Here is a 22,714-nt window from a genome sequence, read left to right as displayed (position 1 = left end):
GGCCAGACTGAAGCCAGGAGCCAGGAGATTCTTCTGGGTCTCTCACGTGGGCGCAGGGGCCCAAGCACTTGGGCTATCTTCTGTTGCTTTCCAGGTGCATTAGCAGGGAGCTGGATCAGAAGTGGAGCAGCCAGGACTTGAACCAGCGCCCATATGAGATTCCTGAGTCACAGGCAGTGGCTTAACCTGCTACACCACAATGCTGGCCCAGGCGCGCGCTTGCTCGCTCGCTCTCTTTAAGTTTATTTCTGTATTTGAAAGGCAGAGTGACAGAGGGAGGGAGGGAGGAAGAGAGAGAAAGAAAGAGAGATATCTTCCATTTGCTGAGTCACTTCCCAAATACCTGCAACAGGGCTGGGGCAGGCCAAAGCCAGAAGGCAGGTACTCCATCCAAGTCTCCCATGAGGATGGCAAGGGCCCAGAAACTTGGGGCATCCCCTGCTGCCTTCCCAAGCATGTTAGCAGGAAGCTGGATAGGAAGTGGAGGAGCTGGGACTCGAACCTGCACTCAGATACAGGGTGCTGGCCTCCCAAGCTGTGCCACGAGGCTGTCTTTCTCAACTGTCCTGAGTCTTTAGCATCAGCTGACGGATCGGAGAGCCCAGGCGCTCTGGTGGAGCTGGAGTCCATGGTCACCGGCTGGAAAATCCCTTCCGTGAGTTGGACGAGGCCCACGCAGGCTACGGAGGGTGATTTGTTCCCTCACCCAAAACACCATCCCAGTAGACTTTGCTCGTCTTCCTGCTGTGTTTGTGTGTTTGTTTTCTTAGGAGCTGAGCCGTCCGAGCTGTTTCTCTATTCCAGTTTCTGTGTCCAAGGCAGCTACTTCCTCCCCAGCTGTCTGTCGTGTGCGATTATGTTAAAGTCATGGGAAAACCACTGATCAATCCCGCTCTTAGTGGCTTCTGCTTTTTTCCCTTGCTTCAGAAGTTATAAATATGCCCTTCCTGGTCTGTTGCTATTCCTGTTGCAGCCTCGGCTGGGCTGAGCTGGGCCCCAGAGGCCAGCCCTGGATGGAGGCACTGGGAGTGACAGGTGGTGCAGACCAGGAGCCTGGCTGGAGAGGCCCTAGGGGTCCCCGCCCCCTGCATGTCCCTCACACGTCCAGGTTCTTCCAGGCCAGCCCTGCACTGCTTCCGAGGTGTGGGCTGGACGAGGGGCTGGGAAGCTTTCCCTGCCCAAGGCCCGCACGTCTCCCCGCCTCCCCTGACTCCCTGGTTGATCTTCAGGATTTTCTTCATTGAGAATTTCTACTCTGCCCCAGAGGGGCCGCAGCCATCCCACAGCCGGGACTTCCACCGCTCGCACACCCAGTTACACTTGAACTTCAACGTAAAGGTGGACTTTGGGGGATGACTGTTTAGCCTGGAGGTTGACACCCACATCCCACGTGGAGATACCTGGGTTTGATTCCCGGCTCTTGCTTCTGCTAATGCAAACCCTGGGAGGCAGCGGTGATGGCTTGAGAGATTGGGCTCCTGCCAGCCACGTGGGAGACAGAGATGGAGCTCCCAGCTCTCAGCTTCAGTCCAGGTCACTGCAGACATCTGGGGAGTGAACCAGCAGATGGGAGCTCGCTCTGTTTTTTTTTTTTTCTCTCTCTCTCTGCCTTTCAAATAAATACTTTAAAAAAAAAAAAAAGGAGAGATTGTTTTATTTATTTGAAAGGCAGAGTTACAGAGAGGCAGGGGCAGAGAAAGAGAGGTTTCCCATCCGCTGGTTCACTCCCCAGATGGCTGCAACTGCCGGAGCTGTGCCATCCAAAGCCAGGAGCCAGCTTCTTCCGGGTCTCCCATGCAGGTGCAGGGGCCTAAGGACTTGGGCCATCTTCCACTGCTTTCCCAGGCCATAGCAGAGAGAAGGACCACAAGTGGAGCAGCTGAGACTTGAACCGGCGCCCATATGGGATGCTGGCACTGCAGGCGGACGCTTTACCCACTATGCCACAGTGCTGGTCCCCAAATAAATACATTTTAAAGTGAAATTTTTTAGTATATACATGTCCATGCTGTGGCATAGTGGGTAAAACCACCACCTATAATGCTGGCATCCCATATGGGCACTGGTTCAAGTCCTGGCTGCTCCATTTCCAACTAAGTCTCTACTAATGGCCTGGGAAAGGCAGCAGAAGACGGCCCAAGTGCCTGGGCCCCTGCTACCCGCATGGGAGACCTGGAAGAAGCTCCTGGCTCCTGGCTTCGGCCTGGGCATTGCAGCCATCTGGGGAGTGAACCAGTGGATGGAAGATTCTCTCTCTCTCTCACTAACTCTTTCAAGTAAATAAATTAAATCTTTTTTTAAAAAGAATACCCATGCAATATTTGAGACAATATTATACTTAAAAATTGTCAATCCTGTATCTGAAATTAAATTGCAACTGTGCATCTTGTATTGTTCTGTGCTCAGTCTGGCAACCCTGGAAGGCTGGGCTGCAGAGAGGGCGCAAAAATAGCCAGCCCCCCGCCCCCACCCCTGCCCTTCCTGCCTGAGTCAGCCCTCGTGAGCCATTGTTGCCCAAGTTTCCGAGGCACCTGCCCGAGTCATGGAGTCATCAGGCCCTGGACTGCGGCGGCTGGGCTCAGCCCCAAGGAGGCATGCGGGTCGGGGTGAGTCACACCGAGGCCCCAGGCTCCGGAGAGGGGACCGAGGCCTCGGCCAGAGGCCAGGGAGTCCCAGTCACCGCCACTTCTGCACTTCCGGAAGTGGGAGGAGAGGGGCCCAGGGTGGGAGGGGGGAATCGGGGCGCAGGTCCTGGGGTGGGGTTGGGAACCTTCTGCTGCTCCACACATGTCCAGTGCCCCACATGCAGTGCAGGGAAAAAAGGAGATGGAAGACAGAGAGAGGAGAGGGAAGCGGGGAAAGAAGAGGAGAAGGAGGGGGAGGAGGGGGAGGGGGAGGCGAGAAGGAGCGAAGGAAGGGGAGAAGATGCACGTTCCCTAGGACAGAGGCTTGCTCCATGCCCCTCCCTGCCACCCAGTGCTGCCAAAGTGGCCTGTGAGGTCAAGGCCGCGGTGCCCACCCTGGAGTCCGGCTGAGGACCAGGACTTGCAGGGAAGTGGCTGAGGCCCTCAGAGCAGGAAGAGCAGGCAGGTAGGAGGCGGCCAGGGGTCTGTAGAGGGGCCTCAGCTTGCAACAGGGCAGCGCCAGGCTGCCGAGGGACCGGGGACGCTGGGGTGCCGAGGTGGGGGAGGAGAGAACGGGTCTGTGGAGAAGGAGGCAGTGATAGTAAAACCTGAAAGCGAGGGAGGTCAGGGTGGCACCCGCCAGGGTGGCTGGGTGAGGGAGCCACAGGCCTGGCCAGGGGCCCACGGGAGGCTCGGGGAAGGGGCACGTCGGGCCCGACCCCCGGTGGCAAACGTTTCTATGAGCTGGACGTCTGCCTCTCTCGTGAAGTTCACCACAGCTGCTGCACCCTGGAAGGCAAGGGTAGTGGCAAAGGCTCCGGAGCTGGAGGCTCTCGGGTTGGGGGAGAAGCTGGCCAGTGACAGCGCACGTCCCTCTGTCCCTGGGCGTGGAAGTGCCGCGGGCTCGCTGCAACCACTGGACAAGCTCATTGCAAACCGATTGCACACTTCCTGCCGCCAGCAATCAGAGCAAGGGCACGGCTGCTCAGCCTCACTGCCGGCCTTGGAGAAGGCCGCCTTAGGGCATCCAGGACCTTGTGCCCCTATCGCCAACGTCCCCAGCGCACTGGACTTCTAAGTCCTTCTGCCATTTTCCTATTGAATGCTCTTAATCTGTGCTAAACCCATAGCGACTGCTTCTAGAAGCCTCAACACACACAGTCCCCATCTTTTCAAAACCGCTTGTTGCTGGGAAACGAGAACATTAAAAAGTGTGCAAACTAACAGAAAAGACGCCCGGTGTGAGGCGAACACATCCCTCACCCCTGAGGCCGTGACAACCCCAAGACGTCTCCAAACACTGCTGCGAACGTCCCGGGTGGGCAACACTGCCCCCGTTGGGGAATCTGCGCTCCTCACTCGCCGTGTCCGCTCCTGGAAGCTAGGAGCCACTTGCCCTCGCTGCCCACCTGCGCCGGGCGCCCCTCTGGCTCCGGGCCTGTGCGGTCTCCCAGTGCCCCGCCCCGCACCCGCTGCGACCCAGGTCCTCGCGGGTTCAGCTCGAGCCACTGTTCCCAGAGCCGACTTCAATCCCTCCTTCCCGGGCGTGAGCCACCCTCGCTCCTCTCCCCCGGGCACCTCCACGGCACCCTGCAGGCGCGCTAAGCCGAACCCGGCCGCGTAGGCGAGGGTCTGGGAGCTGCCCCTTTCGGCGTCCACAGCCATCCCTCATCTCCCCTCGGGGTTCGGCTGCCCGGCCGCTAACGCGAGGCGGCTCAGAGAACAAGAGCGGAGTGCACAAAGCTCGGCCGCCCAGCCCGCGGACGCCCCGCCGAGGCGCGGCCGGCCGGCGGTCAGCGCCCACAAATAACGCGGGCCCCTCCTCCCGCACACAACTCCAGGCGCCGGCGGCACGCGGCTGGCAGCGAGGCTGGCGGCGGCAGCCGGGCCGAGGCGTCATATGATGCCCCAATCACATGATCCCAAGAAAATGGGGTGTGGGGAGAGAGAGGAAGGGGAGGAGGAGGCTGAATTGAGAAAAAGAAACAGAGCTTTCCAGGCTGGCCCCGCCTCTACGTCGAGGATTAGCCAATGGGGGCGCGGTATCTGGGAGCCCCGGCCAATGGAAACGGAGGAGGGCGGGCCAGCGCGCTGAGGGGCCGGCGTCCGTGAGGGGAGCCGCGGCTGCTGCCCAGCGAGCGCGGACGCGGACGCGGACGCAGGTAGGAGGGCGGCGGCGCGGGGGCTTGGAGGGGGATGTGGGCTTAGGGGTCGTCTGGCGTCTCAGCCCGGAGACGAGAGAAGAGCCGCTTGTGGAAGCTCCTTTAGGGGTTTCTGATGCACGGGGTGGGGGGCGCAAGCAGTCACTGCAGACACCCCCACCCGAGGGGCTTCTCTGCCTCCCCAGAATCCCGGGGAGCCGCAGTCCCCCCGATTCTTGAGCCTGCCCCACCGCCTGCAGGCAGGTGCCGGCTCTTCCCCTTCTGGCGGTGAGGGTGGTGGGTGGTCCCTGAAGGGGAGGCACGCCCGCCCGCCCCTTGTCCGGGGGCCCAGAGGGGCTTGGAGCGGGACAGGGGAGAGGTGACTGAACCCCCGGGTGGAGTCTGGCTCTTCCCCAACTTCCTCTGTCAGGGGGTGGCACGAGCTAACTTCCTCTTCTCCCCGCCACTTTTTCCTGCGCCTTCGCAGTTCACCTTTGGGGAATTTCCTGGCCCCTTGGCCCTGGGGTTGGGGTGCCACTTAGCGGAAGGTGCCAGGGGCTTACAGAGGCTCCGTCCTCTCTGGGCCGGGGGTGAAGGTGGGGTGAGGGAGACCCTCGCCCCATCGCCGGGGCTGTGCGCACCTGCGTGCCTGTGGATTCGCCAGAGCGTGCACTGCAATCCCCCCACTCCAGATAAAGGGCGAGGAAGATACAACAGCTAGGTCACGGGCGACAGCTAGGTCACGGGCGCCGGATAGTCCCGGGCAGACAGGCCCCCACCTGGCGGCCTGCGCTGCGCTGGGGCTGGGCACGGAGAAGCAGGTGCAGGCAGCTGCGCGGGCTCTGCCTAGGAGCTGAGGGGCGAGCGCGGACCAGGGAGCTCGGTCCAGGACCAGGCTGTGGCTGCGAGAGCCGGGGGTGGCCTTCCAGGTGTGTGGGGGAGCGGGGGGGGGGGGGGCGGAACTTGGGCAAATGCAGGAAACACTTCCGTTCCCTGCCTGTGCCTGGACCCCAGACCCACCCCTCCTGCGGCTTGGGGTCCGTCCCGGGCCGGCATGCCCCTGAGCCATCAGAGCTGGCTCTCACTGGAGCTGGCATGGGGCTGGACTCCTGGCATAAAGCCTCAGGCTCCAGTTTCCTTCTGAGGGTAAAGGTCGTGCTCCTCAGGCGGGATGACGGTTGCAAAGCAGTAAACAACCAGGAGTGCTGTACCTGGCCCCGGCAGGCACGCGGCCCGGCCCGGAGGCAAGGTAGCGCCTCTTGGGTTGGCGGCGCAGGCCCCGAGCCGGGGGAAAGACTTGTGTGGGTAGCGGGAGGCGGCTCCCCCCAGGAGCCTGCGGCCCGGTTCCACCCGCTGACTCAGATGGGCAGCCCAGCGGGCGCAGTAGTCTCTGCCCACATGTGGCTGCCTCACTTCCAGCAGAGAGAGGCAGGGGGACGGGTGATGTGTTTGGGGAACTTGACAGGGCCCTTGGTGGCGTTCGAGGGATCTCGAAGCTGCCCTCGCCTCCGTGTCTCCTGTCCTGGGTGGGGTGGGGACCGCCGTGGGCAGCAGTGAGGGAGCCCGAGGGAAGACACCCGAGTCTCCGCTGGCTGCCACTTCCTGTTTCACAACTTTTCTTAACCCTGTGGCTTGTGTCAGGAGGTGACCACTGGGCCCTACGAGACCACAGCAAAGGCAGATGTGGGTGTAGCGTTCGGGGGACTGGCTGAGGAGGGGGGAGCCTTGGCTGCTCCTGGAGGGGAAGCCCCTCCTGTACCCCAGCCCCATCCTCTCCCCTGGCCCTGAGGCCCCACCCCCACCCCTTGAGGTGGCCCATGTCTCCACATATCACGTCCACAGAACCCACACTGCGTCTCACAAGCCCGCGTCTGCGCACTCGCACACGGAGACGCGGGGGTGTCACGTGCTTGGAACATGCAATGACACACACGGAGGAAGCTGAGTCCGAGCCACACGTTTCTGCCTGTCGGGATGGAGCTGGGAGGCAGGCTCCAGGTCTCCCGGGCCTGGACGTCGGCTTGGGGATGCGTTGAGTGAGCGGCTTCAGACTCCGAGGCAGCCTGGACTTCAGCTGGTTGACAGATGCCCGTTGGTGTTCGCAGGCAGACCATGTGGGCCCTGGTGAGCTGGGTGGCCGTCACGGCAGGGCTGGTCGCTGGAACACAGTGCCCTGACGGTCAGCGCTGCCCCGAGGCCTGCTGCCTGGACCCCGGAGGAGCCAGCTACAGCTGCTGCAGCCGCGTGCGGGTGAGTGCCCGGCTGAGAGCCTTCCCAAGGCGGGCAGAGGCCTTTGGTTTATTCTCTGGCCTCTCTTTGCAGGACAAATGGCCCCCGACACTGAGCAGGCGTCTGGGCAGACCCTGCCAGGGGGGTGCCCACTGCACCCACGGTGCCTCCTGCGTCCTCACCGTCTCGGGCACCTCCAGCTGCTGCCCCTTCCCGGAGGTGAGGGTGCCGCTTACGCGATGGAGGGGCTCGGAGCTGCCTTCGCACTTTCCCTGCTTGCCCTCCGCCCTCCCGGGTAGGAGGGCCATCCCGACGCAGATGCCTCTGTGTCCCACAGGCTGTGTCCTGCGCGGATGGCCGCCACTGCTGCCCTCGGGGCTTCCACTGCAGCGCGGATGGGCGAGCCTGCTTCCGGGCGTCAGGTGCGGCGGGGGCACAGGGGACGGCCGGCGGGCCCGGAGCCCGGCCAGCGGAGTGGCCCTGTCTCTTGCCTTTGTGCCCTCGTCATGCGGCATCTGCCCTGTGCGACCTCCCTGGCTGCTCTGGGCAGAGGGGGCGAGAGGAGGGGAGGAGAGAATGCGGGACTCCAGGCCCAGCTGCAGGCACTGCGGGGCGGGGCGGGGGTCGTGCTGTTTGAGTGCCGACCTGCTGTCCGTGGCTGCCCCTGCCCTATGTCATCTTGCTGGGGCAGGGACTGGCTTGGGGGGCGGGGGTGTATAGGGGAGCCTGGGAGATCATTGGGCCTGTGTGTCCTCGTGAGGGGCGGGGAAAGGCCCTTCGCTGAGCGGCTTGCTTGTTACCTGTCCACAGGTAACAACTCCCTGGGAGCCGTCCAGTGCCCCGGGAGCCAGTTCCAATGCCCAGACTCCTCCACGTGCTGTGTCATGTTGGACGGCTCCTGGGGCTGCTGCCCCATGCCTGAGGTACAGGTCTGGGAGGGGGCTTGGAGGGGGCTGGGAGGGGGCTGGGTGGGAGCAGAGGCCGATCGGGACCATCTCTTCTCAGGCTTCTTGCTGTGAGGACAGGGTGCACTGCTGCCCCCACGGCGCCGTCTGTGACCTGGTTCATACCCGCTGCATCATGGCCACAGGCACCCAGCCCCTGGCCAAGAAGACCCCTGCGCAGAGGACCAACAGCCTAGGTGAGGAGCAGCGGGGCACCACGGGAGACCCTGTTGGAGAAAGCACCCCGGCCGGCCCCCCTCACACCTGGCTCCTCCTCCAGTGCCGTTAGTGGCTTTGCCCACCTCCATCCTGTGCCCTGACGGACGCTCCCAGTGCCCTGATGACTCTACCTGCTGTGAGCTGCCCAGTGGGAAGTACGGCTGCTGTCCAATGCCCAATGTGAGTGAGGGGCTGTGTGCCCACGGCCAGCTGGCTGCACGGGCGACTTACCGGGGGCCTCCAGGGCTGGGGCTGGGCTCCGCGGTTGCAGGGAGCCCGAGGGACTCAGGACTCATGCTGCCCCCTAGTGGAGACTGGAGACAGTGCCAGCCCTCAGCCTGTCTGCTCCCTGTGCTCCGTTCAAGCTGGCAGTCACCAAGATACACCCTCGTCCCCACCCAGGCCATCTGCTGCTCCGATCACCAGCACTGCTGTCCCCAGGACACCGTGTGCGACCTGGTCCAGAGTAAATGCCTCTCCAAGGAGAATGCTACAGAGCTTCTCACGAAGCTGCCGGCACGCACAGGTAACAGGCAGGCCCCAGACCCCAGTCCCCTGCACCACAAACAGGGGCTCTCCCAAGCTGTTCCTGGGGTGGGGTGCTGTGGCCACGTGGAGGGGCCAGCCAGGTGCAGCCCCTTCCCTCCACACTGGGCCCTGCCCCAGGATCACTGTGGGGTGGCACTGCCTATGCAGCTGGCCAAGGTGGGCACCGCAGGGTGGCCAGGGCCACTGCTGACTGTCCTGTGTGCCCGCCGCGCAGTGCAGGATGTCAAGTGTGACCAGGAGGTGAGCTGCCCGGATGGCTACACCTGCTGCCGCCTCGCGTCAGGGGCCTGGGGCTGCTGCCCCTTCGCACAGGTACCGAGGAGCAGTGGGCGGGGTGGGCCGAGCCGGAGGGTGGCATTCAGCTAGGCCCCTGTCACTGCTGGCCCTTGTTCGTCCACTCCAGGCTGTGTGCTGCGAGGACCACATACACTGCTGTCCAGAGGGCTTTAAGTGTCACACAGAGAAAGGCACCTGTGAGCTGGGGCCCCACCGGGTGCAGTGGATGGAGAAGGTCCCAGCCCCCGTGAGCTTGCCGGAGCCACGAGCCTGGAGGAGCGGCGTCCCCTGTGATCACCTCGCCAGCTGCCCCGTCTTCAGCACCTGCTGCCGGCTCGCGTCGGGGCAGTGGGGCTGCTGTCCCGTCCCAGCGGTACGGTGTGGCCGTGGGGGCGGGGACGGTGTCTTGGCCTGGGCCAGTGGGTGGCCAGGCTCGTGTTGCCTCCTCCTGCCCTCTGCCCAGGCCACGGCAGCACGCAACTGAGTTCTCCCCAGCCGGAGGGGCTGTGAGCAGGAGAGGTGGCTGGGGGCACCGTGTCCCCCGTGGTAGCTCCCTGGACCACCCTTTCCTGCTCTCCCCCCAGGCCGTCTGCTGTCAGGACCAGCAGCACTGCTGCCCGCGGGGCCACACGTGCACGGCCGAGGGGCGGTGTCGGCGGCAGAACGAGACGGTGGCCGGGCTGCAGAAGACACCTGCCCGCCAGGCGTCCCTGTCCCACCCCCGGGACATCGGCTGTGACCAGCACACCAGCTGCCCGGTGGGGCAGACCTGCTGCCCGAGCCTCGGCGGGGGCTGGGCCTGCTGCCAGCTGCCCCACGTGAGTGCTCACCTGCCCGCCCCAGGCTGGGGAGGCCACGGCCGGCGCGGGGACAAGGCTGCCATGCCGTTCTGTCGCCGCAGGCCGTGTGCTGTGAGGACCGCCAGCACTGCTGCCCGGCTGGCTACACGTGCAACGTGAAGGCCCGGTCCTGCGAGAAGGAGGTGGAGGCCGCCCGTACCGCGGCAGCGCTTCTGCTGCCCGGCCTGCGCGAGGGTGTGCAGGACGTGGCATGTGGGGGAGGACGCTTCTGCCATGATAACCAGACGTGCTGCCGGGACCGCCGAGGCGGCTGGGCCTGCTGTCCCTACCCGCAGGTCAGCGCCACCCCCACCCCTGGGGCTGGGTTTGGGTGCCCACCAGGGCCCGCCCCGTCTAACCCTGTCGTGCTCTCTGACCGCCCAGGGCTCCTGCTGTGCAGACCGGCAGCACTGCTGTCCCGCCGGCTTCCACTGTAAGGCCAAGAGCACCAAGTGTGTGCGCTGGGGGAGCCTGCGCTGGGATGCCCCCCCGAGAGAGCTGGCGCCCCAGCAGCTGTTGTGAGGGACTGAGGACCGGAAACACTTGGCAGCCCTCGGGGTCCCGCCCGGAGGGTGTCCACTGCTCAGGCCTCTCCAGCACCTCTTCCTCCACCCAGCTCTCCCCGCCTGGGACCCTGTCAGAAGGGGGGCTGGGGCAGAAGCCACCAAACAAGCTGCCATCCCCTCCCCCGATTTCTGTGGACCCTGTGGTCAGGTGCTGTCCCTTTTCCACAGGGGTGTGTGTGTGTGTGTGTGTGTGTACATGTGTGTGCGCTCCAATAAAGTTTGTACACTTTCTTCACTGCCTCTGATTTGGCCACCCTGCCTCCCTGAGCCAGGGGCGTCAGGGCAGCTCCCCTGCCCCACAGAAACACACACACGTGTTTCCCTCACCACTTGTATATTTGCTGTTGCTCGCCACGGCCCCATCCCCATTTGCCCCCAGCCCCCAAGAACTGCCCCGGCACCAGCCCCGGGACGGCATGGCCCAGAGGTGGCAAGCAGCACCCTCCCCTCCCAGGGGTCCGCAGAGAACGCCCCCTCCCTTCCTAGCCCTCACACGAGCAGCTGAGGCCAGGTCGCCCCTCCTGCTGTCCCCCAACAGAGCTCTCTATGTACAGCCCCAACCCCCCCAGCCCTCCTCCCCTGCACCTCCCAGCGCGGGGCTGGAGGCCGCCCCAGGCTCCCTCTCCCAAGACACATACCACGGAACGGCTCCGCCGGCCCCCGGCCCGGGGAGGGGGCTACGAGCGCGGGCCCCCACGGGCCCCCGGGGCGCGCAGCCTGGCCGCGGGCGCTACTTGACGTTGAACACCATGAGCGGCCGCTCCTCCCGCCGCTGCCACGGGCTCTTCTTGTCGCCCGCCTCGTCGCCAGCCTCCGCCCCCAGCTCGTCCTCGGGGCTGGTGAGCGAGTCGCGCCGCAGCTCGCTGGCGCTGCTGCGGGAGCTGTCCCCGCGACTGCGGCCCCGGCCCCGGGGCACCGTGGCCGCCCGGCCCTCGGGCGCCGCCACCTCGTCCAGCAGCGGCGTCAGAGAGTTGTCCTCTGGCGAGCAGAGGCCCGTGCGGCTCTCGCTGCTGCTCGGCTCCGTGTCCTCGCTGAGCGCCAGGCGCGGGGGCGCGGGCGGCGGCGGCGGCGGGGGGCGGCGGCTGCGGCGCGGCGGGCGGCGCGCGCTCCCGCTCCTCCCGAGGGGGCCGCCGGCGCGCGGGCCGCGCCTCGTGCACGTCGACGCCCGAGTCCAGGCTGGCGTCGGTGCTGCGGCCCCCGCCGCCCGCCTGCAGGTCGATGTAGGAGTGGCGCACCTGCGAGTTGGAGCGGCCGTCGAGGGACACGAACCAGGCGCGCGGGTGCGGCTTCACGCCCAGTTCCAGCAGCTTCTTCTCGGTCAGCGCCTGCAGCTCGCCGTTGAGCTGCGCCATGGTGGACTCGTTGAACAGCACCGGGATAGTGACGGAGCCGCTGACGGGCGCCGAGCGCCCGCCCCCCCAGCCCTCGCCGCCGCCAGCCCCTCCGGCCTCGGCCCCCGCGCCCGCGTGGCCCGGCATCAGCGGGCGCTGGGGGTCGGGCTGGGGAAAGGCGCGCGCTGGGCCGGGGGCCGTGCCCTCGGGCGGGGCGGCTTCGTCGCCCACCCCCGCGGCGCCCGCCTCGGCGCCGAGGCGCACGTAGTGCGCGGGGATCACCAGCGTGGGCATGACGTTGCGGTAGACGTTGTCCTTGAGGTGGTCGATGGAGCCGCAGAAGATGAGCGGCCCGGCCTGGCCGAGCGACTGCGGCCGCGCCAGCTGGTCCACCGACTGCGACAGCAGGAAGTCGGGCGTCTTGCTCTCGGCAGCCCCCTTGTGGCTCAGGTAGTGGTCGAAGGGCGGCGGCGGCGACGGCGGCTCGTGCAGGAAGGCCGCGGCCCCCGCCGGCCCCCGCCGGTACTCCTCCAGGCCCGGCTCCAGCCCCTCGACGGAGCGGGCGCCCTTGAGCCCAGCGCCCTCAGCCCCGCGGGCACCCGCAGGCTCAGCGGCCGGGCGGCTGGCCGCGCGCGGCTTGGCGCGGAAGAAGTCGTCCCGGGAAGCGGCCAAGTCCCGGGAGCTGGAGAAAGCCGAGTGGAGGGGGCCTGGAGGCGGGGCCTCGGGGTCCCCTGGCGAGGCGGGCTCCAGGGGTCCCCCGCAGATGAGGTGGAGCTGGGACATCGAGGTGGCCTGGTCTCGTTTGGTGCCGTCGGAGGGCCCGGAGAGCTGCAGCTTGCGGTGCTGTTGCCTCGGCTTCAGGCAGCGCCTCCTGGAGGGGGGGGGTGGAGTAGAGAGGCACCCCCAGGAGGGTTAGGGCTGGAGTAGCTTCCTAACCCCGCTGCGGCAGCATGGGGCCGGGACATGCAGGAGATGCGTCGAGGGGGGCCCCGGTGGGGCTGTGGGAAGAGCTTGGGCGTTGTGGGGGCCTGGCCTGTGGCCTCCCTTGGGGTACATTTGGAAGAGAACCACAGAAGGGCCCCCGTGCACATGTGGCCTTTCCGGTCAGTGCCCTGAGGACCAGACTGCGTGTCTTAGGCATCTTTTGGGCCCCCGGTGCCCAGCACAGACCAAGCACAGAGCTGTCAGCCCTGCACTGGACCGTGAACTTGAAGATGACGTTGGGTCAGCCCAAGGAGGGGAGGCTGGGGTGGCCCGGCACACTCACCGGCAGTAGTAGATGAGCAGACACAGCAGTATGAGCACCAGCAGAGCCAGGGCCGCTAGGATGGTCAGCAGGAAGATGGTGTGGTAGGTGCCAATGTCCTGGATGCCGGACGTGATGGTGACCAGCCCTGGGACCAGCAAGGGCTTTGTGTCCGGGTGTGGACGAGCCTCCCGCCTTTCAGCTCCCGGCCTCCCCTTCCTCCCAGCGCCCGCTCTCACCAGCTGTGGGGGAGGCCATGGCGGCCGCCCAGTACCCCAGCTGCGGGGAGACGAAGGTCCAGTGGAGCTGCCGGCCTTCCCTGCGGATCACCCCAGTGCCGTTGCGCACCCACAGGCCTGCGAGAGGGAGGGGTTCCAGCAAGCCCAGCGCCCCCACCTCACCTCAGTGCCACTTTCCTTGGCCCAGCCCCAGTGCCTGTGCCCCCCACCCCAGGCACTTACCGCTCTTGGGGTCAAACCTCCAGGCTGGAATGCTGGTGCCCACAGTGAGGGCACGAGTCTCTGAGGGCACAGGCAGGGACAGGTGAATGGGGCCTGACAGTGGCACCTCTGTCCCGTTGCCTGTCAGCAGGTGCACACTCACGGCAGCCAGGGGCATCAGCTCCAGCCAGGAGCCATTGCCTGCGGGAAGAGAACGCAGAGCTGAGGACTACTTCCAGGGGAAAGGACCCATTCCACACCCAGCCCCCAGAGTACCTGAGCTGGAGGCCTCGGTGCCCAGGAAGGCAGGGAAAGCCCGCATTTCCTGTGGGGTGATGGCAGGTGTCAGTGAGGCCCAGAGCTGGCTGTAGGTGGAGCTGACGGGCAGGCGGGCAGCGCGGCGCTGGAACTGCACCCAGGGCTGCGAGCGGGCACCTGGGTGGAGAGAGGGACTGCAGTGGCCTGGCCAAGGGCTAGAGCAGAAAACAAGTGTCTTTCTTTCTTTTTTTTTTTTTTTAAGATGTATTTTATTTATTTGAAAGGCAGAGTTAGAGAGAGAGAAAGAGAGAGAGAGAGAGAGCGAGAACTTCCATCCGCTGGTTCACTTCCCAAACAGCTGCAACAGCCAGGGCTGGGCCAAGCCAAAGCCAGGAGCTTTCTCTGAGTGTCCCACATGGGTGGCAGGGACCCAAGCATGCTCCCAAGTGCATTAGCAGGGAGCTGGCTCAGAAGTGGAGCAACCAGGAGCAGCTCTACCCACTACGCCACAGCACGGGCCCCAGAAAGCAAGTTTCTTAAGAAGGGGAGCCCTGGGTCAGGCCACTTGAGGAGGCCCGGGAGGGGTGTGAGCTGGGAGGAGAGCCGGGCAGCCCACGGAGTGTTAGCTGGAAGAGCCAGAGGCCTGGCGGCTGCGGTCCTGGGCCTGGCCTGTGGCTCTCAGGGTCCCTTGTTCTCTCTGAAACACTGCTTCCTTATAAGCCCACACAAGCAGCCAGCCTTGTCTACGTGTGCCAAGCACAGGGTTAGGCCCGGGGATGCCGAGCTCAGAGGGACCCCGTTCTGCCTTCAGGTTCACCTGGGGGGTGCTGTCCTTTCAGCCCCTGTTAGAACTCGCTGCGGTGATGGGGGTGTTTGACGTTGGCTCTGCCCGCTGGGCCCACCTTGGTTCTCATGGGAAAGATAGCCAGGGTTACTGAAGAGCAGGTGCATTTTGAATATCTAGGAATTTGATGAATTCTTAATAAAATTGTTTCAATTTAAGTAACTACAGGTAGCTAGCGGCCAGTGCACTAGACAGCTTGGGTGGTGTGTGTGTGTGTGTGTGTGTAGGAGGGGGCAGACACATAAGCAGAATTCCAGAATAGTACGGTCGAACTGACATTTAGTAAGCTCTAAAATATGCCGGGCACTCTGCGAGTATTCGCCCCTTTAATTAGCATAACAGCCCCCAGAAGCGGATGCCTTTAGTATCAACCCCATTTTACAGACCCAGACGTGGAGGCACGAGCAGTTTGGTCGTTTGTCCAAGGTCACCACGCTTGAGCCGGGGTTGACGCCCAGGCCTTCCGGCTTCCAGGGCCCCCACCTCTACCATCTGCAGATGCAGGGGCTGGGAGCTTGGCAAGCCAGGCGCAAGAAAGGCCTGTGGCATCCTGCAGGGGGAGTGACACTCAGCCGGGAGAGACCGTGGGAAAGTAAGGACTCCCACTGGGGAGGGCTAGCAGCTGTGCGAGAGGTCTGGGCTCTCCCTGGACAGCAGGGGGCGCCATGGGAGGGCTTTAAGCTAGGGGGCAACAGAGGGGTCACCTGGCATTTCAGAGACCTTCAGGGGCTTTCAGAAGCCTCGGTTCAGGGGACCGACATTGTAGCTCAGTGGGTTAAGCTCCCATTTGCGACACCACCATCCCGTTGGAGTACCGCAGTACCTGAGTACCGGTTCCACCTTCGGCTGCTCTGCCAATGCACCTGGGAAAGCAGATGATGGCCCAAGTAGGAGACGTGGATGGAGCTCCAGGCTCCTGGCTTTGGCTTGGCCCAGCCCCGATGGTTGTGGCCATTTGGGAAGTGATGTCACATCTCTCTCCCTGCCTTGGTTCAGGTCAGAGTGAAGACAGAGGGCTCGGGCTGAGCATGTACACTGAGGAGGGGTCCCCTTACTCCAAAGCCTCTATCTGTGGCCCTTGAGAGTTAGCCCATGGAGGCGGCCCTCTGCCTCTCTCCAATGAAGGTAGCTTTGCTCCCCTTTAGCTCCAAGTGCCCGTGATCCGACTGCCGCCGTCACCGAGTTCTCTGGGCAGCCTGGCCGCCACCACACGTTCCAGGGGCCTGCTCCCCCCCCCCCCCCCCCCCCCCCGCGGCTGCTGCCCGTCCTCCGGAACCTTCCAGGGCCTGCAGTGATCTTGTCTAGACCCCCACAGAGCAGCCTCACCCTTGCTCCCAGCACCTCCCAATGCCTGGCACAGCACGTGTGCTGAAGGAAGTGGGAGCTGGGTGCGACAAAGCTGGTGGGTGGCCCAGGGCCGCTGCTCCAGGCTCCCCACTTGCTAGGTGTCCAACACCTGTGGAAGGACCTTCTGTGGCCTTCTGACAGATAGCCAGGCACCCGGTGGGCGAGAGCAAAGTCTTGTGGGTTCACAGAAGACACAGCTGGCAGCGAGGTAAGAATCCAGAATAGAAAGCCCAAGGAAGCCCAATCAGGGGAATAGTCACCAAACGCCTTCCGTGCCTTTAGCCACGCTGACATTACGTAATCCGCACCGCAACTTGATGATGTAGGCACTGCCCTTCCACATCTTACAGATGGACACTTTATGGCCCAGAGAGGTTAAGTCACTTGCCCAAGGGCACCCAGCCAGTAAGTGAAGGAGCACAGGTCTCTCTCCAGACCTGGGGTGGGGATGAGGGCTTGGCCTGGGGCGGTGGGGAGGACGCAGCCTTACCGGGGGAGCCCAGCAGGATGTGCACGAGGTCCTCATAGAGGATGAGGGTGGCCGGCCGCTCGGGGCGCAGGTAGAGGCTGACGGACGCATACACTGCGGGAGGGGTGACCCATCAGCCCCGCGCCCCCTGCTCCCAGCGGTGTCACACCTCCCTCCACGCCCTCTGCATACCCCAGCCCAGGCAGCAGCTGCTGGAAATCCTGCCCCCTCCACCCCCGAGGTGCCTATTTTGGGAAGGGGCTGACAGAGGGTCAGCTGTTGTCCCCCCTCCCCCTGCCCCTGCACTCACAAGGCAGCTTGTCAACACGCCAGGGCACAGAGTTGGTGAGGAAGCCGGGGCGGGCAGCAGCGACCAGCACCCAGGTGCCCAAGCGGTAATTGAGGGGCAGTGTGGCCACGCCCTCTGAGTCCGTGGTGCCAGTGGCCAGCAGGGTCCGGTTCCCAAACACGTCCACTGAGGCCCGCGCCAGGGGCACCAGCTCTCCGCTCACATACACCTGCACCTTGATCAGGATCTCTGTGGGCAACATGGGGGGAGGGGATGAGGAGGAGGGGTGGGGGGAGATCAGAGAGGGGGCTGTTGTCTGGGAGAGGCTCTGGGGCTGAGACCAGAGAGCTTTTGCACAAGGAGAAGCAGCATTGACAGAGCCCGTGTTTAAACGGGTACAGTGACCGTATTTCCTCAAGTCTAACATACCTGTGCATTTACATTTTAAACGTAGCATTTACATGTTAACTGTTCTGAATTCAGGCCATGTCTATGATTGAGGATGTCATAATTACAACTGATGACATTTCTTCCACTCTTGCTGGTGCAGGAAATAATGGTTCATCTTGCAGTTAACGGAGCCCTGGGTTAGATTAAATATGCACAGCCCATTTCACGGACAGGGAGACTGAGCCTCACAGGGTTCTCATGCTGGCACAGTAGAATCTGGTAGTCTGCCTCTGGAACATCAGTTCTTAACCCCTGGGCCCCTTGTGACCAGGAGAGGAGCGGGGGGGCAGGGCTGGGGCAGGGGGAGCACCTGCCCGTGGAGAGGAGAGGGAGGGTGGAGGCTGGGCTAGAATGTGAGGAGGACTGGGGAAGCGCTCATTCTCATCACGCAAATGCTTCCAGGACGGCTGGCACAAGCCAGCACCACTTCAGATTCAAGGACTGCCCCAACCCCTCAGCCCAAACAAGTGCCCCGTGACCCCTCCCCTCACATCTCCAGCCTGCCCCCTCCCAGCTGGTCAGCGGCAGTCAGTCGCCATGGCAACGCCCTCATTCCTCCCAGGAGGCAAGGAGCTGGGGCCCTGAGGAGGGGAAGGCGATCTGGGGGGGCCGACCCAGGCCCAAGGCAAACTGGGAAGGGAAGCCTATGTCTGTGGATTTCCAGGGCCACCTCTGGCCACGGGCCCCAGGACTGTCCAGCCAGGCTTGGGCCTGTGGAGTCCTGATCTAGAATGGGGTGATGGGGGAGGGGACAGGCCTTGAGTTGGTCCCAGACTTCCCCAGCAGCCTCTGTCCTGTGGCGCCCTCTACCCCTGCCCACTTGGCAGGGCCCCTCCCTGCAGAACGTGCCTGGCTGCTGCTTTGCTGCTGGTCATGGGTGTCCGATTTGGGAAGGTACAGAGGCCCCAGGCTCTGTGGGCGGGGTGCTGGAGGCAAACCAAGTCAGGTTCAGAAGGAGGAGTCCAGAGCTGAGCACAGCGGGACGGAGGGACCTTCGGACGGCCTCGCTAGGAGTGGAGGCTGACACTCCACAGTGACAGGTGTCTTAGCTCCGGTTTCCAATGCCAGGGCCGGTGCCGCGCCTGCCCCTGGCATCCCATCCAGCTGTTGGCCAGCTGGGCGCACACACTTGACCAGCCCCCAGTTTGGGTCCTCCCCCACCAGCCAGCAGGAATTCTGAGAAGCTGGAAGGGCCTGGCTACACCCCAGGCCAACTCTGGGCTGGGAGCAGCTGGGAAGAAGGCACCCAGGGGTCTGAATATCTGGTCATCCGAGGGGATGTCTTGGGCTTAAGAGAGCCTCAGGAGAAAGGGTTGGGGAAGCAAACGGGGCGGGGGCAGGTAAGGCCTGCTGAAGGCATCGGAGCCAAGTTGGGGGGCAGGTGTCTAGCAGATCCTCTCCCCCCGGACCCCCACCCTTGGCGTATGGGGGCTTGTGGGAGGGGCTTCCTGAGGGTGCTTCTACCTGGTCCAGCCTTCTCTCTGCCTCCAGAGTGAGGGAGACTGAGGCAGAGGGCCAGCCTCAGCCCTCGCAGCCTCACATTCTGCGCAGGATCCGCCTGTCAGCCCCAGCCCTGCCTGGTTCCAGAGGAAATCCCACCCCCTTCCTTCATCCGGACCCCACCTCCGTCGTCCAGACCCCCACCCCCTGCCTTTCCTGCCAGACCCTTGGTTGGGAGGGGGTGGGGGGAGAACATGGTTCCCACAGGCAGGAGAGGGGAGAGCAGTAGTGAGGGGGTGGGCAGGAGGCTGGGGAGTGGGTGCAGAGCTGCAGGGGATGGAGGACCCGAGGGCACAGAGCTCAGGGGTGCAGCCATGGTCTCACTCTCCCACCCTCTCCCTTGCAGGAGCTGGCCCCACCCCCACTGCACACACCCACCTGGGCCTGGGGAGGTGCTGGGAGCGGAGATGAGGAGGGGGTGATCTGGGGGCAGGCAGGGGACAGGGACCCAGGCACCTGCCCTCTGAGCTGGCACTGCCCACAGCCTGCTAGCCAGCTCAGCATGGCTCTGCCACCACAGCCCTGCCCTGCACCGTGAGCCCAGAATCACGACACCCCCTCTTCTCAGAGCTCTCTCAGCTGCAACCCCTCCTCCGTCACGGGCCGGTCGGCCTTTATTTTCGTGCCCCCCAAATTCTAAACCTGGGGGCGGGCTGGGGGCTGGCGGGCTCCAGGGCGGAGAACCCCATTAGAGCAGTCAGTCCCGCCCACAGCCTCACCCACTCCCCTTCTCCCCTCCCCCCCTTCGAATCCAGCTCCAGGCGCCCAGCCCCCGTCCGGGCCCAGGGTGGCAGCCGATGCCTGCGCCCCCACCCAGCCGGGGTCAGGAACGAGGGCCCCGCGGGGCGCTGCGAAGCCGGCGCCCGCCCCAGCCCGCCTCTGGGCGGGTGTCTTCGGTAGACAATGGCTCAGGCAGCAGCGCCTCGCGGACCAGGAGGGAGAAAAACAAGTCGGGAGGGGGCGGCGGCGCCAAGCCCAGAGACCCCCGCCCTCCCCATTGTGTCTCTCGGAGACCCTCGCCCCTGACGGTCTCCCTCTTCCCCACGCCACGTCCCCCACCAGCAGCACCGACCCCAGGGCGCCTGGCTCCCCCCACCCAAATCCAAGGAACAGAGTCCGCTCGATTCACGAGCGCCGCGAAGAGGGGCTGGCGGGCGGGGGGCCTGATCGGGGGGCGCAGGCTCGCGATCGCGGCCCCTCCCGGCCGAGACTCACCCTGCGGGCTGGGGGGCTCCGGCGGTGACTTGCCGGGAGCCCGGGAGGCGCCGCCGAGCAGCAGCCCCAGCAGCGGCAGCAGCCGCGCGAGGACGCTGGGGCCACTCGGCGGCGGCATCGCGGGGCTCAGCCCGGCCCTAGCGGTCCATAGCTCCCGCGCGGCCCCGCTCGGCCGGCGCCGCTCAGCCCCGGCTCTGCGCCGCGCGGCTCGGGCTCCCGCTCCGGCTGCGGCGCCCGCTCGGCGCGATTGTCTCCGCCCGGAGCCGCCCGCCAGCGCCCCCTGCAGGCGGCGCCCCACACCGCGGGCCCCCGGCGCCGCCCCCTCCCGGCCCCGCTCAGCCCGCAGCCGCTCGCGCTGCCCGCCCTCTGCCCACCCCGCGGTCTCCCACCCCCGCTCCCGCACTCCGAGCTGCGAGGCGGTGTACCGATCAGAAGTCTTGTCAGGGTCCTATCATGGGGCTTCCTGGGGTTCGAGAGTCCCCGAAATTTGGTGCAAACACTGGGGGTGGGTGGAGAATAGCTATTGCTTACAACATATTCCCAAAGCGATGTAGTCCTGGGTGTCAGACAGGTGCAAGAACTCTCCGCTCCGCCGCTGAGCGTCTGCGCGAACACGGTCCTCAGTCTTCCTCTAGGGTGGGGGTAGCAGTGGGCCCCGCCCCGCAGGCTTAATGGGATGTCACGACTCAAATGGTGCAGGGGGCCAGAAACTGCCATCACTGCTGGTCCCACTGGTTCTGGCTGCCTGAGACGAGCGGTCTTCTCCCTCTTCCCCCAGCATTGACCCTCACCCTTGAAGACCCCTATGGGCCTGCACTAACTCCGGGCAAGCTGTCTTTCCTTCCGCATTTATAAACTGAGTGATTTTTCCATCACTCAGTTTCTGACCTTCTGACCTGGGGCTGTACCCTCTCTTGGCTCTCCGTGGTGTGTCACCGTGTGGTGCCCAGGAGGGGACTGCATATCCAGACCAGAGTGAGGACCTCAGCCCAGAGAGGACAGCAGGCATCCTCCAGGTTGGGTGCCCTGGTTGGGTCTCCTGACTTAAGGGGACCTCATAATGGTCTTGCGGACAAAACCAAGATTCTCTCTCACCTTTCTTTCCCTCCCTCTCTCTCTCCCTCCTTCCCTCCCTTCCCTACCTCCCTCCTTCCCTCCCTTCCTCCCTAGTTTCTCCTTTCCTTTTTCCTTTCGCTTTCTTGCTTTTAAACAGAAAATTTCCTCTAACAGCCCTACCCCTTACATAACCAATTTTTTGGAACCTCAACACAGGATTTAGCACTCTCGCCTGGTGAATTTCGCCTTGTTGGTTTCAACCCAACTTGACAGTCTGTCACCACTGCCTGGGGTCTGTTCCAGCCACCCATTGGGCTGGAGCTCCCCGCCAGCCAGCAGCCGCTGCGGGAAGAGTGGCTTCCCCTGCCCATTCCAGGCACCTGGGCAATGCCAGGCAGCCCAGGGGTGGGAGGGACTCAGGTCTAAATCCTGGTCGCTAAGATTGAGCTCACATTTCTTTTTTGTCTATAAGGACAAATGCCAAATGCTTTGCTGGATCGAGATAAGTTGTCTGGGGCCATCCAAGCGCAATGATGGAGTGGAGGGGATTTGGCTGGTGTTCAACGATCATGGTTTAATCTTTTCTTACAACTAGGCTCCAACCAGGAACCTGTTCCGGAGCTTGCCATGCATGGATGTCAAATTGTCCGTTTCAAAATTTACCACTGAGCCCTTGAGCTAACATCAGACGCTAGTAGCTCCTGTAGGAATCTGTTCTCCAATGGCTTCCCCCAACTTAGCACTTAGCATTTCATTTTTTTAAAAAATATTATTTTATTTATTTGAAAGGCAGAATGATAGGGAGAGAGAGGTGGAGAGAGAGAGAGAGAGAGAGAGAGATCTTCCATCAGTTGGTTCACTTCCCAAGTGGTTGCAATGGCTGGAGCTGGGCCTGGTGGAGCTCCACCTGGGTCTCCCGTGAGTGGCAGGGGTTGGGCAGTCCGTTGCTCCATCCCAGCACTGGAACTGCACCAGGCATAAGCACTGATCGACCACATGAATCAACAGGTCCTGAGAAGGACCCTGTTCACTGCCGCTGGGGCGCCACCTCTCACTCCTCATCCCTTTTCTAACGGAAGGCCCTTCTCCTCGGCCGGGAAGGAGGAACAGCCACAGGGGTCAGGGAGCAAACATGTGCCATGGCCTTCCTGGGCTGAGTGCGGAGCCAGCCTCCCTCTGCCCCGCCTTTTTTTTTTTTTTTTTTTAAAGAGGTATTTATGATTTATTTGAAAGGCAGGGCGGGGGGGAAGGAGAGAGAGAGAATCTTCCATCCACTGGTTCATTTCCTAAATGCCTGCAATGGTTAAGACTGAGTCAGCCTAAATCCAGGAGCTGGGAACTCCATCCGAGTGTCCTGCGTGGGTGGCAGGGATCCAAGCGCTTGAGCCATCGCCCGCTGCCTCCCAGGGCGCGTGCACAGCGGCAGGCCACTGGGACCAGAAGTGAAGCCAGGACTCAAACTCAGGCACTCTGCTACGGGCACAGGTGTTGCAAGCTGTGGCTTGACTGCTGCGCCACACGCCCACGCCTCCACCCCTCCACCCCTCCTTTTAACGCCTTTTGGGTGGGAGGCATGGAGAGCATGGTTTTTCCTAGGTCTCAGGTCATTTTGATGTTTATCTCTCCAACATCATGAAAAAATATTCTGCTTAAAGTTTCCCACGGAGGACCCAGCCTTCCTTCTCTGATGCCTCCCCTAACAGGCACCTCCGTCCCCTCCAGTGGCACCTGCAGGCCCTGCCACTCACTTACTGTCCTGCAACCCCACTGTCTCCTCCCTGACTGCCCAGAGACAGTCAAATGCAGCCTGTGCCCAGACAGGGACCCCTGTGCGCACACTTCCACCAACCCTAGTTCCCTGCCCACTCGTTCCTCTGTCCCC

General features: G+C 63.7%; 2 protein-coding genes across 2 annotated transcripts; one reads left to right on the top strand and one right to left on the bottom strand.

Moving 5' to 3' along the window:
* The first annotated feature begins 4,726 nt into the window (after positions 1-4,726).
* Positions 4,727-10,618, top strand: GRN (granulin precursor). The gene is made up of 13 exons (XM_062216855.1): positions 4,727-4,786; positions 6,871-7,015; positions 7,088-7,213; positions 7,332-7,416; positions 7,805-7,917; positions 8,000-8,135; positions 8,219-8,337; positions 8,560-8,683; positions 8,921-9,018; positions 9,110-9,355; positions 9,567-9,800; positions 9,884-10,117; positions 10,206-10,618. Exons 2-13 carry the CDS (start codon positions 6,878-6,880, stop codon positions 10,341-10,343), a joined length of 1,791 nt encoding a protein of 596 aa, XP_062072839.1. The 5' UTR covers positions 4,727-4,786; positions 6,871-6,877; the 3' UTR covers positions 10,344-10,618.
* Positions 10,619-10,963: 345 nt separating this feature from the next.
* Positions 10,964-19,894, bottom strand: FAM171A2 (family with sequence similarity 171 member A2). The gene is given in 9 exon segments (XM_062216060.1): positions 10,964-11,474; positions 11,476-12,589; positions 12,986-13,112; positions 13,204-13,320; positions 13,426-13,605; positions 13,681-13,839; positions 16,344-16,436; positions 16,633-16,860; positions 19,777-19,894. Coding segments are annotated over 9 exon segments (2,493 nt in total). The 3' UTR covers positions 10,964-11,117.
* Positions 19,895-22,714: the final 2,820 nt, after the last annotated feature.

This window comes from Lepus europaeus, chromosome 18, assembly GCF_033115175.1.
Source record: "Lepus europaeus isolate LE1 chromosome 18, mLepTim1.pri, whole genome shotgun sequence".
NCBI lineage: Eukaryota > Metazoa > Chordata > Mammalia > Lagomorpha > Leporidae > Lepus > Lepus europaeus.
The sequence above is the reverse complement of the archived record's forward strand: the minus strand, read 5'-3'. Positions and strand labels throughout refer to the sequence as shown.